Here is a 13,315-nt window from a genome sequence, read left to right as displayed (position 1 = left end):
TGCAGTGCCCCCAGCCAACCTCCCAGCCCTCTTACCCTGCTCTATTTTTTCCATGGCACTTAATACCTTTTAAACATTCTATAATATTTAATGTATTATGTTTATTGTTAATGGACTACCTCCCCATAAGGGCAGGGATTTCTGTGTACACTAATCTATCCCAAGCATCTACATCTCGTATATGATAGTTGTTCAATAAATATTTGTTGAATGAAAAAACGAAAAGCACTTCTCCTAGTTGGGCATGGTGGCTCACGCCTGTAATGCCAGCACTTTGGGAGGCCAAGGCGGGAGTATCACCTAAGGTCAGGAGTTCGAGACCAGCCTGGCCAACATGGTGAAACTCCATCTCTACTAAAAATACAAAAATTAGCCGGGCGTGGTGGCATGCACCTGTAATCCCAGCTACTCAGGAGCCTGAGACAGGATAATTGTTTAAACCCAGGAGGCGGAGGTTGCAGTGAGCCGATTGTGCCATTGCACTCCAATCTGGGCAACAGAGCAAGACTCCATCTCAAAAGAAAAAAAAAAAGAAAAGAAAGAAAGAAAAGCACTTCTCCCAATTTTCCATTATACGACCATTCGTTTGTCTACTTGTTTTATTCCCAGTCTGTCCCACTGAGTCACAAGTTGCCTGAGGGTGCCACTGGGTCTGTGATACTCATCCTGTATCTTGAGTGCCTGGCTGGTGAATACTCAATGCACGTTTGTTGAATAACTGGATACACGGCCACCACCGACTCACCTGCTCCTCCCTCCCACCACTTCCCTGTTTAGTACTCACCTGTGTTCAGCCCTGTCCTGACAAACACTTCTGCCCTCTCTTCTGTCGGGGGCCCCTGGAGTCCCCACAGGTTGGACACCATAGTACAGACAACCAGGATCCATTATGTGCACTGGCAGGAGGAGAGGGGAACGCACAGGGAAGAGGAGATTGCTGGGAGTGTATGAGGTCCTGAGGGCACTATCCCTCTCCCCCAACCCATGATAATCCAGTTACCTGTGCCTGCTGTGGGCCTGAGGGCAGGGTTGGGGGCAGTGGTTTGGGAGCTGTCTGGGGCCCTGAAGGGAAAGGTCTATTGGTTACTTAGGCAGAGAGGAGGAAGAACAAGCCTTCATGCCCTGCTCCCTGCCTCCGCCTCTGTCCAATTCATGCTCTCCTCCCCACGCCCCCCAGCATCAGTCCCTAGGGAGCCAACCCCACTCACTTTTCCTGAGCTGCCTGTGGCCTGCCTCTTAGGTCCAGGCCGAAGTAGATGGAATTAGGCATCATCTCCACAGTATTTAGGGCTGAAGACTGCTCAGTGGAGGAAGTGGGGAGAGGAGGCGGCCTTGGGCTGGGCTCTGGGCTCCTGGACACTCCTGGTTCCCCGAGGACTGGGCTCAGCCCAGGTCTCTGAGTGGTGGCAGGGCCACTGAGTCCACCAAACACGGTCCTGGGCTTCGGCACGGGTTTAGGGGGCTGGGTTTGGGGAGCTGGGCTGGAGGATGGTTCCATGGCACTATCTGATTTGGGATCCAGGGAGCCCTCTTCGGTGCCTGTCTGCAGCAGGCGCAGAATGCGTTTCCGGTGCCCTGTGGCGCTGATGCCCAACTGCTTCAGCTCCTCGTGGCCCAGGCCCCGGGCTGCACCTGCTGTAGCCAGGCCATGCCGTCGGAACGTGTCTGCATACTGCTCCAGGTGCACCGTGGCCAGCCACACAGCGATGTCCAGGTCCTGAGGGGCAGCCATGGGGGCTCAGGCCATTGCTGGGGGGAGGGGCAGGGTGAAGGGAGGGCTCAGGCTGAGAATCCCCCTCCCTGCCCCAAGGTCTGAGGCCTGGACAGTGAGCACCAGCCTTCAATCTTCCTCCAAAGAAAGATGCTGACAGGCCTGCGATCTGGAAGCAGATCCATCCCAGAACAACAGCAATGGCTCTCTACTTAGGGAAGGGACTTCATTTGAAGTTAAGGAAACTGAGGCCCAGAGAGGGGAAGGGGCTTGCCCCATGTTCACAGCAAGTCAGTGCTAGAGTTGGCCCCTCAGCTCCTGCCCACCCTGGGTCTGGGTCAAAGCTCTGCCCCTGCCTGACTGCACATCCAACTGAATAAGCATGGGACGAGATACTAGAATGCTGTGGGGCAGAGTGGGATTGGGAGATGCAGAAGAGGGGCCAATGATGTGGCCAGATCAGCTGTAGACTAAGGTGGGGAGAGGGGCAGCCTAGGTAGGAGGAAGGAGGTGCAGACCCTGCTCCCTCTTGTTTCCAGAGCCGAGGTATACAGGCCTGCCATCCTAATCCTGGTTGTTCCCAGTCCCTCCTCCCCTTCCACCTATTGTCTCTGCTCAGACTTCCTTCCTGTCCCTCCAGCCCTGGCCGCCTCCACATCCTGCCTGCCTTGGTCAGGCTGCCCTGAGAGCCCTAACCAGTCCTAATGTGTGGGATCCCGGCCCTGGGTGGAGGCTAATTGAAGAATAAGGATGGGGGCGGAGAGCCAGGCCAGAGAGATGAGGGACCAGAGGTCAGGGGTACTCCAGAGGTACCCACTGGCAGCATGTTCACATGCTGTTCACATGTGTGTGCACATGCCCTGTAGCAGTTCAGCAGTGTGAAATGCCAACCCCTCACCTCTGCTTTCTCCAAGCCTTCCTTTTCTGAGCTTGCCTTTTCCCTGCCCATTCCCTTGGGCTCAGGTCTCTGCTCTGTCCCCCTTCTGCCAGCCTGACCCTGACCCCAGTCTATTTCATAGACCTGTCTCTAATTCTGTGGCCCCTGAGTTTTATCTCTGCCTTGTCCCTGTCCCTGCCCCACTCCATCTCAACCTCTCAATCCTTCTTTGTCCCTCTCCTTGTCCCACCCTGTTTTGCTCTCTGTCATTAAGCTTGTCCCTGACTCAGTCTCCAATTCTAACCAGATCTTGAGTTGTATCTGTGTCTCTGTCTGCCTCTGAGCCTGGGTTTCTGTCTTCCTCCTCGGCCTAGGCTCTCTCCTTGTTGCTCTTATGCTCTGTCGGTGACCAGGACGCCCTCTCCGTCCCAGCATCAGTGCGGGCCTCCTTCTGCCTCTCTCCAGCTGGGCCTCATTCCCAAGCCAGGGCCCGCGTGCTGACCCTCGGGCCCTGACTCAGGACCTGGTTTCCCGGTGACTCAGGCCGGGCTCGAGAGCACGGGACTGGGAGCCGAGGTACTCGCGGAACAGGAGCGGCGGGGGCGGGGCGGGCAGTGGCAGGCAGCGCAGGCTGCGACGAGGGAGGGGGCGAGGAGGGATGATGGGGCAGAGGCCGGGCAGCAGGAGGGAGGGGCGGGTCGTGGCGGGGAGGGGGAGGGCCGCCGGCGCCGAGGGGACCCTGGGAGCCCACGAAGGCCCTCGAGAAGGTGATGGGGAGGAGTCTGGGAAGCAGGGACCCGGGGGGCGCGGGGGTCCTCACCTCACTACGCGGCCGCCGTCCGCTCGCGGGTGCCCGCCGCGCGTCCGAGGCTCCGGGTCCCGCCGCGCCGGCCCCGCCTCCCCTCTGCCCTCCCTCGACGGGCCCAGCCCCGCCCCGCCCGGCCGGTTCCCTCCGCGGGGCCCCGGCCACTCCTTGTGCAAGCGCAGGCCTCCAAAGGGTTTGGGCTCCTTGCCCAACCGCCGCGCTTATCTCCGAGTCTGCCCCCAGTGTGCCCTCTCGCAGGCCGAGAAAGGACCAGAACACGTTGGGACCAAGACAACCTCAGGGAGAGGGACAAAGAGGCAGAGACCGGGACGGAGATTGGGACGGAGGTAGAAACTGAGAAAGGGAGAGTGCTAGGGAAGGTTTTGCATCCTCTCTCCTGCACCCGTGCCCTCCAGTCCTGCCAAAAGTGAGGAGGAAAGGTCGAACCATAAGCCTTCAGGGCACCTCTCCTACGCCCAGCAGGGTGCTGGACCCTGGCAACCAGTTTAGTGGGGGGACAGAAGCTGGACATCCAGAATTCATGGGGAGCCACAACCTTCCAAGCTGCCCAGAGACTTGGCCTGGGCAACAAGCGCAGAGGCCCAGCAGAGGGGTCCCCGTCTCTTTCTCCCCACTTCCATTCCTAAGGGCCTGGCCTAGGTTCCTCCGAGGGATGAAGGTCCGCAAGGCAGCATCCCTACATCCAAACCAAGGTTTGGGGCTGCCTTTTTGGGACAGGCTGACGCCCTACAAGCGCAGTGACCAAGCAAGCAGCTGTTTCATTCGTGGGAGAAGCCACCCCTTTTCCCCACTCTCCCACCCTAAAATTTCAGGGGGATGCCGAGGACACCTGAGGAGGAATGGCTCCTCTCTCCTTCCCTAGTGTCCTTCCCTAGTCTTGCCGGAACCCCAGTCCTGGAGCCTGTCTCCCAGGGGCGGAGGCAGTTCCCTCTCTGAGCAGGGCCAGTGTTTGGCTGTGTGTGTGTGTGTGTGTGTGTGTGTGTGTGTGTGTGTGTGTGTGTGTGTCTGTGTGTGTCTGTGTGTGTTGGGGGGGGGCGCTGGCCGGCTGTGTTTTCCTGTTTGTATGAGAGGAAGTTGGCTGTGAGTCAGCAGACACAGGAACTGTCAGTAGCTAGGGGAAGACCCCTGCCTCAGGGGAGTGGGAGGAAGCGGTTCCCACCTCTTCCAGCTGCCCCAGCTAGGGGAGGGACTGTCATCTTCAGCCTCCTGGAGCCCCACTTTCCTGACCTTCCCTTTGAGAAAGAGAATGATAGTAATAATTAATAATTGCAGTGGCTATAATAAGGGCTACCAATTATTGAGAGCTGACCGTGCTCCAGGCTCTATGTAAACATTGCTTTACAAACTTTAATTAATCCTCACAAATATCCCTATAAATAAGAAATTTTATCACCTCTATTTTACATATAAGGAGAAAGGGAGCATTAAATAACTTGCTCAAGACCCTGCAGTTAGAAAATAGCCAACTCTGCAAGTCTACATCTATAACTACCATGCTGGCCTACTGCCCTGGACAGGACCCCTGCACCACGTCCTTTTATCTGAATGGGCAACTATGGTGGCAGTGAGAATGCTCCTCACAGACCTTACACTGTGAGGAGTGAAATTAACCAGTGACCCCAGCTGCTTCTGTTTGAAATCTAAGGCCAGCTTCCCACTGGGCTGCTCCCAGCCAGTGACAGAGCTCAGCAGAGATCCTAAGGTAGACTCATTCCCGGGAGATAGGGGAGTCCTCTGACAGCTGACTTTGGTTCAAGAATTTCCCAGTGGCTTTGCTGAACTTTCCTTTGACTGGTGTTCTAGGATGCTCCTCTCAACCTTTCTTCCTTCTCTCTCTCCTTCACAGCTCTCCCAACTCCAGGCTCCCTTCCTCTCTCACAGGCATCTCCCCTAGTCAAATCCTTGCATTCTGCCTTGGCAGCTTCTTCTTGAAGGACTCAGACTAACCCAGCAAAATAACGGAGCAGGAAAAGACAGTAATGGGCACAGGGAGTTTTGAGGAATGGGTGCCGAGGGGTCTGGGTCAGGGGCTAGATGCAAGAGTTCTTAACCTTTTTGTGCCATGTTCCCCTTTGGCAATCTGGTAAAGTATGTGGCCTTATCTCAGAATAATATTTTAAAATGCATAAAATAAAATATATAGGATTATGAAGGAAACCAATTATGTTGTAATACAGGTATAAAACCAATGTGATATAGTAATATATGCGCTTCTTTATTAATGCTTTAAAGAAGATCTAGTGGTAGGTTGATACCTCACATAATTTTGATGCAGTGATGAGCATAAATGGTATTTCAAAAGATCTGCAATACTGTAATATGATATAAAAATATATGTGATTTCTACTGGTGACAAAGCCATAGTTATAGCTAAAATGACTGGTTTGTTGCTATTGTCATAATTGGAGGAAATGTTAAATTTCAGCTAGAGATTAGTGGAAGTAATATTCTTTTCCCATCCAAGTCCACTGACTCCAAGTTAAGGACACCCAATGCCAGATGATGGGGCAGAGCCACAGAGAGGGAGACCTGGCTTCCTCCCTCAGACCCCACTTTCCTTCTTTGGCTCAATGATATGGGGTGGGTGGAGGCTTCTGGGCCCTGGCTTGTGTCTTCCTTCTCTACCTCCCTGGCTCTCCTTCTCAGTTTCTATTCTCTTCTCTCTGCCTCTATCTCTATTGCTCTGTCTCTCTTCCTATTTCTGTCTCTCTATTTCTTTTCCTGTGTTCCCCTGAATGTACTTCTATCTTTCTTCGCTCTCTGAATCTCTTTGTGATGTCCGCTGTGTCTGTCTCTCTTTCTGTCTCTGCCTGTGTCTGTCTGTCCCTCTGTCTGTGTCTTTCTCTGTCTTCACAATCTGTCTCTGAAAGTATAGGACAGACTCAAGGGGATCTCTGTAGCCTGGCCGCAGTGGAGCAAAGAGAATCCATTGCTTCTAGGGTCCCTGGGAGCTAGACAAGGAGGTGATCCTGGGTCTTAGGCTCTGGACTGGGAAGCACAGGTTTCTTCTTCCCCATCCTGTCTGTCTTTCTCTTTTTTTTTTTTCTTTTTTTTTTTTTTTCCAGAGATGAAGCCTTGCTCTGTCACCCAGGCTGGAGTGCAGTGGTATAATCTCGGCTCACTGCAACCTCCGCCTCCTGGGTTCAAGCAATTCTCCCGCCTCAGCCTCCAGAGTAGCTGGGACTATAGGCACCCGCCACCACACCCAGCTAATTTTTGCATTTTTTAGTAGAGATGGGGTTTCACCGTGTTGGCTAGGCTGGTTTCGAACTCCTGACCTCAAGTGATCCTCCTGCCTCAGCTTCCCAGAATGCTGGGATTATAGGTGTGAGCCACCCCGGCCTGCCTCCTCTCTTTCATTCTTAGCCTTTGCAAGGGCAGAAACAGGTTGCAGGGGATAGAGACATCCCAGGCCCCAGAAGACAATGGCTAAAGCATCTGTGACCCTGAATGTGGATACAGTGAGATCTTTGCCCAGACTCCTCTCTGTGGAGCTGTAACCCAGGGGCCAGGTGTCACGGCTTTCCTCTGCTCTCCTCCATACCCTGGGGGAGCACTAACCCAGTGTCACGTGAGGGCACAGGGATTCATGAACCTGGCGGAGTAAGTCTGTAGCAGATGTGAGGCCTGGCCCCTAGGAGATGTGCAAAATGAAGGTCTGTGAGCTCAAGGAAGGAAAGTATGGATTTCTGGGGCTTAATCTTTGAATACTCAAAAATGGGGTAGAGCACCAGGTCAGCCATTCACTTGGAGGGATATATACCTTCAAGATGATTTGGGTCAGGGAGGGCTGTTGGCCTGAGAAATCAGGAAAGGAGAGTAGTCACGAGTGTCCTGAAAGAGCTGAGCATCCTAAGATAAGAGGCAGATGGGAAATGGTAGTGTGAGAGATGAACTAGGTCATAGGAATGGGATTGAAACTGAGTAGCAGGGGTGGCTAGTGCCCCTTGGAGAGCTTCCTCCCTAGGAGGCTATCTTGGGTCCCTGCTCCCTAATCAGACCTCTCTCACCCTCGCTGTCCAAAGAGTCTGCTTACAGCAAGATTAGCAGTACCAGGCTCGGCAAGGGAACTCACTTTACTCCAGAGCTAGCCATGCCTGGCAATCTAGGCTGAGCTGCTTTTACCTTTTGGGGTACCTTCTGTGGCTCCCTCAGAGCTTCATGGACAAAGGGTACTAGGAAGGGACTCTCTCCAATCCTAAGTCCTGAGACACCACAGACACCGTTCACCCTGTCTAGAGAGACTGCGTTATTGACCATCATCAACTGATTTACCTGCTCTGATGTAACCCAAATATAAGCCACAGGGCTCACGTAACCCATGGAAACCAACAAGAGCAAACAGGTTCTCCAATACTTCATCTCTCAGAAGACCTGAAAACCGACGGCAACACTTCTGTGTTGCTCACAAATCTTTTGGCTGTTTTTTGTTTGTTTGTTTGTTTGTTTGTTTGACAATGTCTCACTCTGTCACCCAGGTTGGAGTGCAGTAAGGCTCAAGTGATCCTCCCACCTCAGCCTCCCGAGTAGCTGGGAATAGAGTCGCATGCCACTGGGCTCGGCTAATTTTTGTATTTTTTTGTAGAGACAGGGTTTTGTCATGTTGCCCAGACTGATCTCGAACTCATGAGCTCAAGCCATCCACCTGCCTCCTGCCTTAGCCTCCCAAAGTACTGGGATTACGGGTCTGTGCCACCATGCCCAGCCCACAAATCTTGATTATCTGGGACTTCTCACTCCTCAATACCTTATCTCTCTTAAGTTCTTCCCAGAAGCAGCCCTAGTTTTCTCTTTCTCATGCTTTTTATTGTTCAATTTTGCCTCTCTAGGATTTTGCCTGGAGGGAGGAATAGGAAGAAACATGACATTACTAATTTTCTTTTTTTTTTTTTGAGATGGAGTCTCGCTCTGTTGCCCAGGCTGGAGTGCAGTGGCCGGATCTCAGCTCACTGCAACCTCCGCTTCCTGGGTTCAAGCGATTCTCATGCCTCAGCCTCCCAAGTAGCTGGGATTACAGGCACCCGCTACCATGCCCGGCTAATTTTTGTATTTTAGTAGAGACAGGGTTTCACCATGTTGTCCAGGCTGGTCTCAAACTCCTGACCTCAGGTGATCCGCCCACTTCAGCCTCCCAAAGTGCTGGGATTACAGCCATTAGCCACCGTGCCCAGCTGACATTAGTAGATCTTAAATCTTAATCTTAACACATGGGACAAAAGGGACACTAGTGAGCAGAGGAAGGGGAAGAACCAAGCAATGAGGAGATGTTGAAAGGAATTCTTCAATAGCCCCTTCCATGTCTCGATTTATTCCGCACTCAAATGATAGACTATTAAGCCACAATTACTTTGGAGGCCACTTTGTTCACCAAAAGTGGATGGTATGCAGTAATTAAGAATAAGGTCTCTCAGCTAGGCACTGTGGCTCACACCTGTAATCCCAGCATTTTGGGAGGCCAAGGCAGGAGGATTGTTTGAGAGTAGGAGTTTGAGACCAACCTGGACAACATAGCAAGACTTAGTCTCTACTAAAAATTTTTAAATTAGCCAAGTGCGGTAGTGTGCACCTGTAGTCCCAGCTACTCGGGAGGCGGAGGTGGGAGGATTGCTTGAGCCCAGGAGGTGGGGATTGCAGTGAGCTGAGATCGAACCACTGCACTCCAGCTTGGGTGACACAGTGAGGCCTGTCTCTAAAAACAAAACAAAACAAACACCACCACCAGCAACAAAAACTAAAACAAAAAATCAATTAAAAAAACACAGTCTCTAAAATAAAGCCCTGATGCCACCTCTACCAACTGTGTGACCTGAGCAGATTATTTGTGTCTATTTGGCCCTCTGTGCCTCAGTTTCTTTTTCTGAAAAAAGGAGAGAGAATAGTGCCTGACAGGGTTGTAAAGATTAATCTGTGGAAATATATGGGTAATATGTGGAAAGGACCTGGCACACAGTGAGTGCTCAAAGTGTTTCCCGTTACTTGTTCCTATTTTTGCCAGTTACTTCCACGATAACTCTGGAATGCACCCAGCTTGCCTATTTTTCCATCACTCTGGCATATCCCGTTACCTATTTTAATCAATCAGCCTGTGTCATCCTATTGCCAAATTAGGCCACATTGTACCCCTTGTATTTTCCCCAAAGTCCCCAGCTGTCATCTTGTCTGTTCCATCACTTTTGTTACTCAATTTCCTGTCACCCCTGCAACTCCCAATCGCTTCCATGGTCTCCAGTGGCCTCCAGGTCACACTCCTTTCCTGCCCTTACCCTCTGGATGATAGAAGGCACAGCCATCACCCACATTTGGTCCTGATGAGATGGGACAGGGCCTGGGGGAATGCCAAGGAGTGTGTTTCTTTTTATTTATTTATTTTTTTAGACAGAGTCTCCCTCTGTCGCCCAGGCTGGAGTGGAGTGGTACGATCTCGTATCACTGTAACCTCCGCCTCCCAGATTCAAGCGATTCTTCTGTCTCAGCCTCCCTAGTAGCTGGAATTACAGGCACCCACCACCACACCCAGCTGATTTTTGTATTTTTTTAGTAGAGATGGAGTTTCGCCATGTTGGCAGGGCTGGTCTTGAACTCCTGACCTCAGGTGATCCACCCGCCTTGGCCTCCCACAGTGCTGGGATTACAGGCGTGAGCCACTGCGCCCAGCCGAGCATGTTTCTTACAGGAAGGAAGATTCCCATTCAATCCCTTCATTTTCTTCTCATGTTTTTATTAATCATCTTTGCTGGACCAACCACTGCTCAAGGGTTTAGAGATGCAACGACATGCACAGCAGACTTTGGGGAGCATGACCTGCTCAAGAAGTGAGATATTTATCAAACAACCCCCAAATAAATGTGTAATTACAAACCAAGATGAATTTTTCTGAAGGGAAGCCCTATAAAAGCATAACACAGAGGCAGCTGACCTGACCTGGGCATCTGGGAGGCTTCTCCAGGGAGCTCTGCTTAAGTTGAGATCTCAGAAAGATGAGTAGGAGTTAAGTGAGGTGGAAGGAGTGTTCTAGGCAGAAGAACCATGAGTGCAAAGGCCCTGAGGTAGGAGTCAGCCTGGTGAGTAAGGGAGACAAATCAAAGAGAGAGGGAGCTTGGGACCAGCTAAGACTGAAGGGATCTCAGGGGCCAGGCCATGCAGGCCCTTGGAGGTCTTGTATGGGATTTGGTCTCCATGCCAAGAGCCATGGGGAGCCAGGGAAGAGTTTAAGCATGGGGTGATAGACTCATGAATTTAGGTTTGAATTTTAGGAAGATGGCTGCATGGAGACTGGTTAGGGTCAGCACAGCCCTCCCTTCCCCTAATTCCTCTGGCCTGTGGGCTATGCCATTTCCCCCTAGACTCCAGAGCTACCCTCCAGTGAGCCCCTTCCCACTGCCCTCCTCACATTTTTGTGAGGATGAAGTCATCATTGAGGAGGGGAGGAAGTTCCAGGCCTCTATGCCTTCTTTATCCTGGAGAGCTGGGGCAGCCCTGGGGCCAGGGGGAGGGAAGGAACAAACACAGAACACCTCCCTTCCCCTGCATCCTCACTCCCATGACTGGGCCCTGTCTCCTTCCACCCTAGGCCATTGACATGAGCTGTAGTTATAAGATTTTTAGTGCAATTTTACTGCAAAATATTTTATAAAGGGCATCTAGTATTACAGCTACTACTAACTCCCCTCAGGGCTTGGGCAAGTCATCTCTCTTTGGGCCTCAGTTTCTCTATACATAAAATTAATGGCACTGCTGTTCGATAGAATTTCCTGCAATGATGGACCATGTTCTATATTTGTGCTGTCCAATATGGCAGCCAGTAGCCACATGTGGCCATTGAGAGGTTGAAATGAGATTGGTGAGCCAGAAGAGCTGAATATTTAATTTCATTTAATTGTAATTAATTTAAATAATAACCACTGGCTGCCAATATTGGACAGCACAGGGGCAGATCTTAAACTTTTTTGAGACTCTGATGACAGTTATGGATCTCTCCCTAAAAGAACACCCTGCACCCGACTATCAGAGATGGGGGCCCTTCCAATTCTATTTATGCATCCCAGGCAGGCAGAGCAGACGGTAGACTGCTGGGGCTCAGGTCCCTCCTCTCCTCTTCCCTTCCTTCTGCCTTGAAAATGCTGAAATAAGGCTTTGCCTAGAGGCAGGAGAATGACAGGGATGACTCCAGGAATTAGCAGACCTCTGTTTTAAGCTTCAGGTGCACCACTGCACACATCTAGAGAAAGACAGAAGAGTGTAAGCAGGGGTAGGCGCAAGGAGAGTATTAGGAATATTTGGACTTACTCAGTCTCTGCCCTACCTCCCTGCAAACCACCAAATTGCTGCTGGGCCAGTCCTTTTTTGGACACAAAACTCCATCAGAGTGTGAGGCTGTACTCTGGAGATGGGGATGTGCCCTAGGTATGCAGTATTTATGAACTGGGGCTTTGGGAGTGGCCAGAGCAGGGGCTATCTTAGTCCATTTGCATTGCTGTAACAAAATACTGGAGATTGGGTTATCTATTTATTTTGTATTTATTTACTTTTTGAGACAATCTCACTCTGTCACCCAGGCCAGAGTACAGGGGCGCTATCTCGGTTCACTGCAACCTCCACTTCCCAGGTTCAAGAGGTTTTCCTGCCTCAGCCTCCCAAGTAGTTGGGATTACAGGCACGTGCCATCATGCTTGGCTAATTTTGTGTTTTTAGTAGAGACGGGGTTTCACCATGTTGGCCAGGCTGGCCTTGAACTCTTGACCTCAGGTGATCCACCTGCCTCGGTCTCCCAAAGTGCTGGGATTACAGGCGTGAGCCACCGCGCCCGGCCAACCATCTACTTATTCTTGATGTTTTCACTATCCAGAGCATCTGTGGGTCAGACACTGCCCCCACCCAGGAATATGGAGCCCTGAGGGTGTCAGGAGAACTCACTTCCTGCCTTGCATGGATGGGGGTGTCTACTCCACGGCGGGGAAAGGAAATATTGTTCTCCCTTCTCCCTTCTAGGATCTAATCATTCTCTCCAGAAAACTCACTGCACAGACCCATTTACAGGGGCAGTTTTCACTGAGACTTAACTTCCTACCCTCTGATCTCCCCTCTCGCTTTCCTGACCCTGCCTGCCCCTCCTCCCTCATCGCTCAGATGTTCATCCACTTTCTCTCCCATCTGGAAAGTAGTTAGTTGGTTCCTGTCTCCCAGGGTCTCCATTTCTTTGGCTCCAGAGATGCTGGATTGGTCAAACTCAGGCTCCAGCAGTGACCACAGTGTGAGACACAGATGGGGAAATAGCTCTCAGGAATCCCTTTGTCTTAGGTCTTTGAGAAGCAGAGCCTGTGGTCAGGATTCAGGTGGAAGCCCTGAGCTGAGGGAGAGGAAATGGAGGATGCAAGGCGAGACGGTGCGGCGCCTTCCCATCCTGCCCCGCTTCACACAAGCCTCTCAGAGACACTGCTGACTACTCAGCAGGGGTGCTCTCTTGGCACGTGGGTGGGACTTCTCCAGAAGGTAAGGAGGAAACACACCTTGGAGCAGTCCCCAGCTCCCACCCATGACCTGTTTCCCATGGGTCAAAGTTCACCCCACAGAGTTACCTTCCCATGCTTCTGGGTTCTGTTACCCAGCCCTTGGTGGCACTTGGAAACCAGGTTCCACGCTGTACAGTGTGGAATTTTATTTAAGTCCGAAAGTAGAGGAGCAGCCTCAAAGAGAGCAAGGAGATAGTGAAGGACTTTGAGAAGAAAGGTTCGTGTCTCAGGGCAGCTCATTTCTCATGCCGCTGAGATCCACTCAAGTCCTCCCATTATACCTGACTTCCATGCCACCCTACAGGGCATTTTCCCCCACAGGAACAAAGTTGCCCTCACTCTTTCTTCAAGAGGGGAAGTACAGTCTACTGGAATCAAGTCCCCTTCCAGAG

The 13,315-nt window shown here is 51.6% G+C and overlaps 1 protein-coding gene across 5 annotated transcripts in view; it reads right to left on the bottom strand.

The window, feature by feature from the left end:
• LOC105466976 (ArfGAP with RhoGAP domain, ankyrin repeat and PH domain 3) overlaps positions 1 to 3,501 on the bottom strand; it is a 29,020-nt gene extending 25,519 nt beyond the window's left edge. For 3 of the 5 annotated variants that reach the window (XM_011716228.3, XM_011716229.3, XM_011716231.3), the window contains exons 1-4: positions 3,409 to 3,501; positions 1,209 to 1,749; positions 1,001 to 1,062; positions 785 to 896 (exon numbers count right to left, since the gene is read on the bottom strand). In XM_011716228.3, the coding sequence (XP_011714530.2) occupies positions 785 to 896; positions 1,001 to 1,062; positions 1,209 to 1,732 (698 nt within the window). In that variant the 5' untranslated portion in view covers positions 1,733 to 1,749; positions 3,409 to 3,501. The remainder of the gene's footprint in view (positions 1 to 784; positions 897 to 1,000; positions 1,063 to 1,208; positions 1,750 to 3,408) is intronic. The other 2 variants (XM_011716233.3, XM_011716232.3) reach the window with 2 other exon arrangements.
• Between the last annotated feature and the right edge of the window lie 9,814 nt (positions 3,502 to 13,315).

This window comes from Macaca nemestrina, chromosome 6 (assembly GCF_043159975.1).
Source record: "Macaca nemestrina isolate mMacNem1 chromosome 6, mMacNem.hap1, whole genome shotgun sequence".
Lineage (NCBI taxonomy): Eukaryota > Metazoa > Chordata > Mammalia > Primates > Cercopithecidae > Macaca > Macaca nemestrina.
This window is presented reverse-complemented; position numbering and strand designations above follow the sequence as displayed.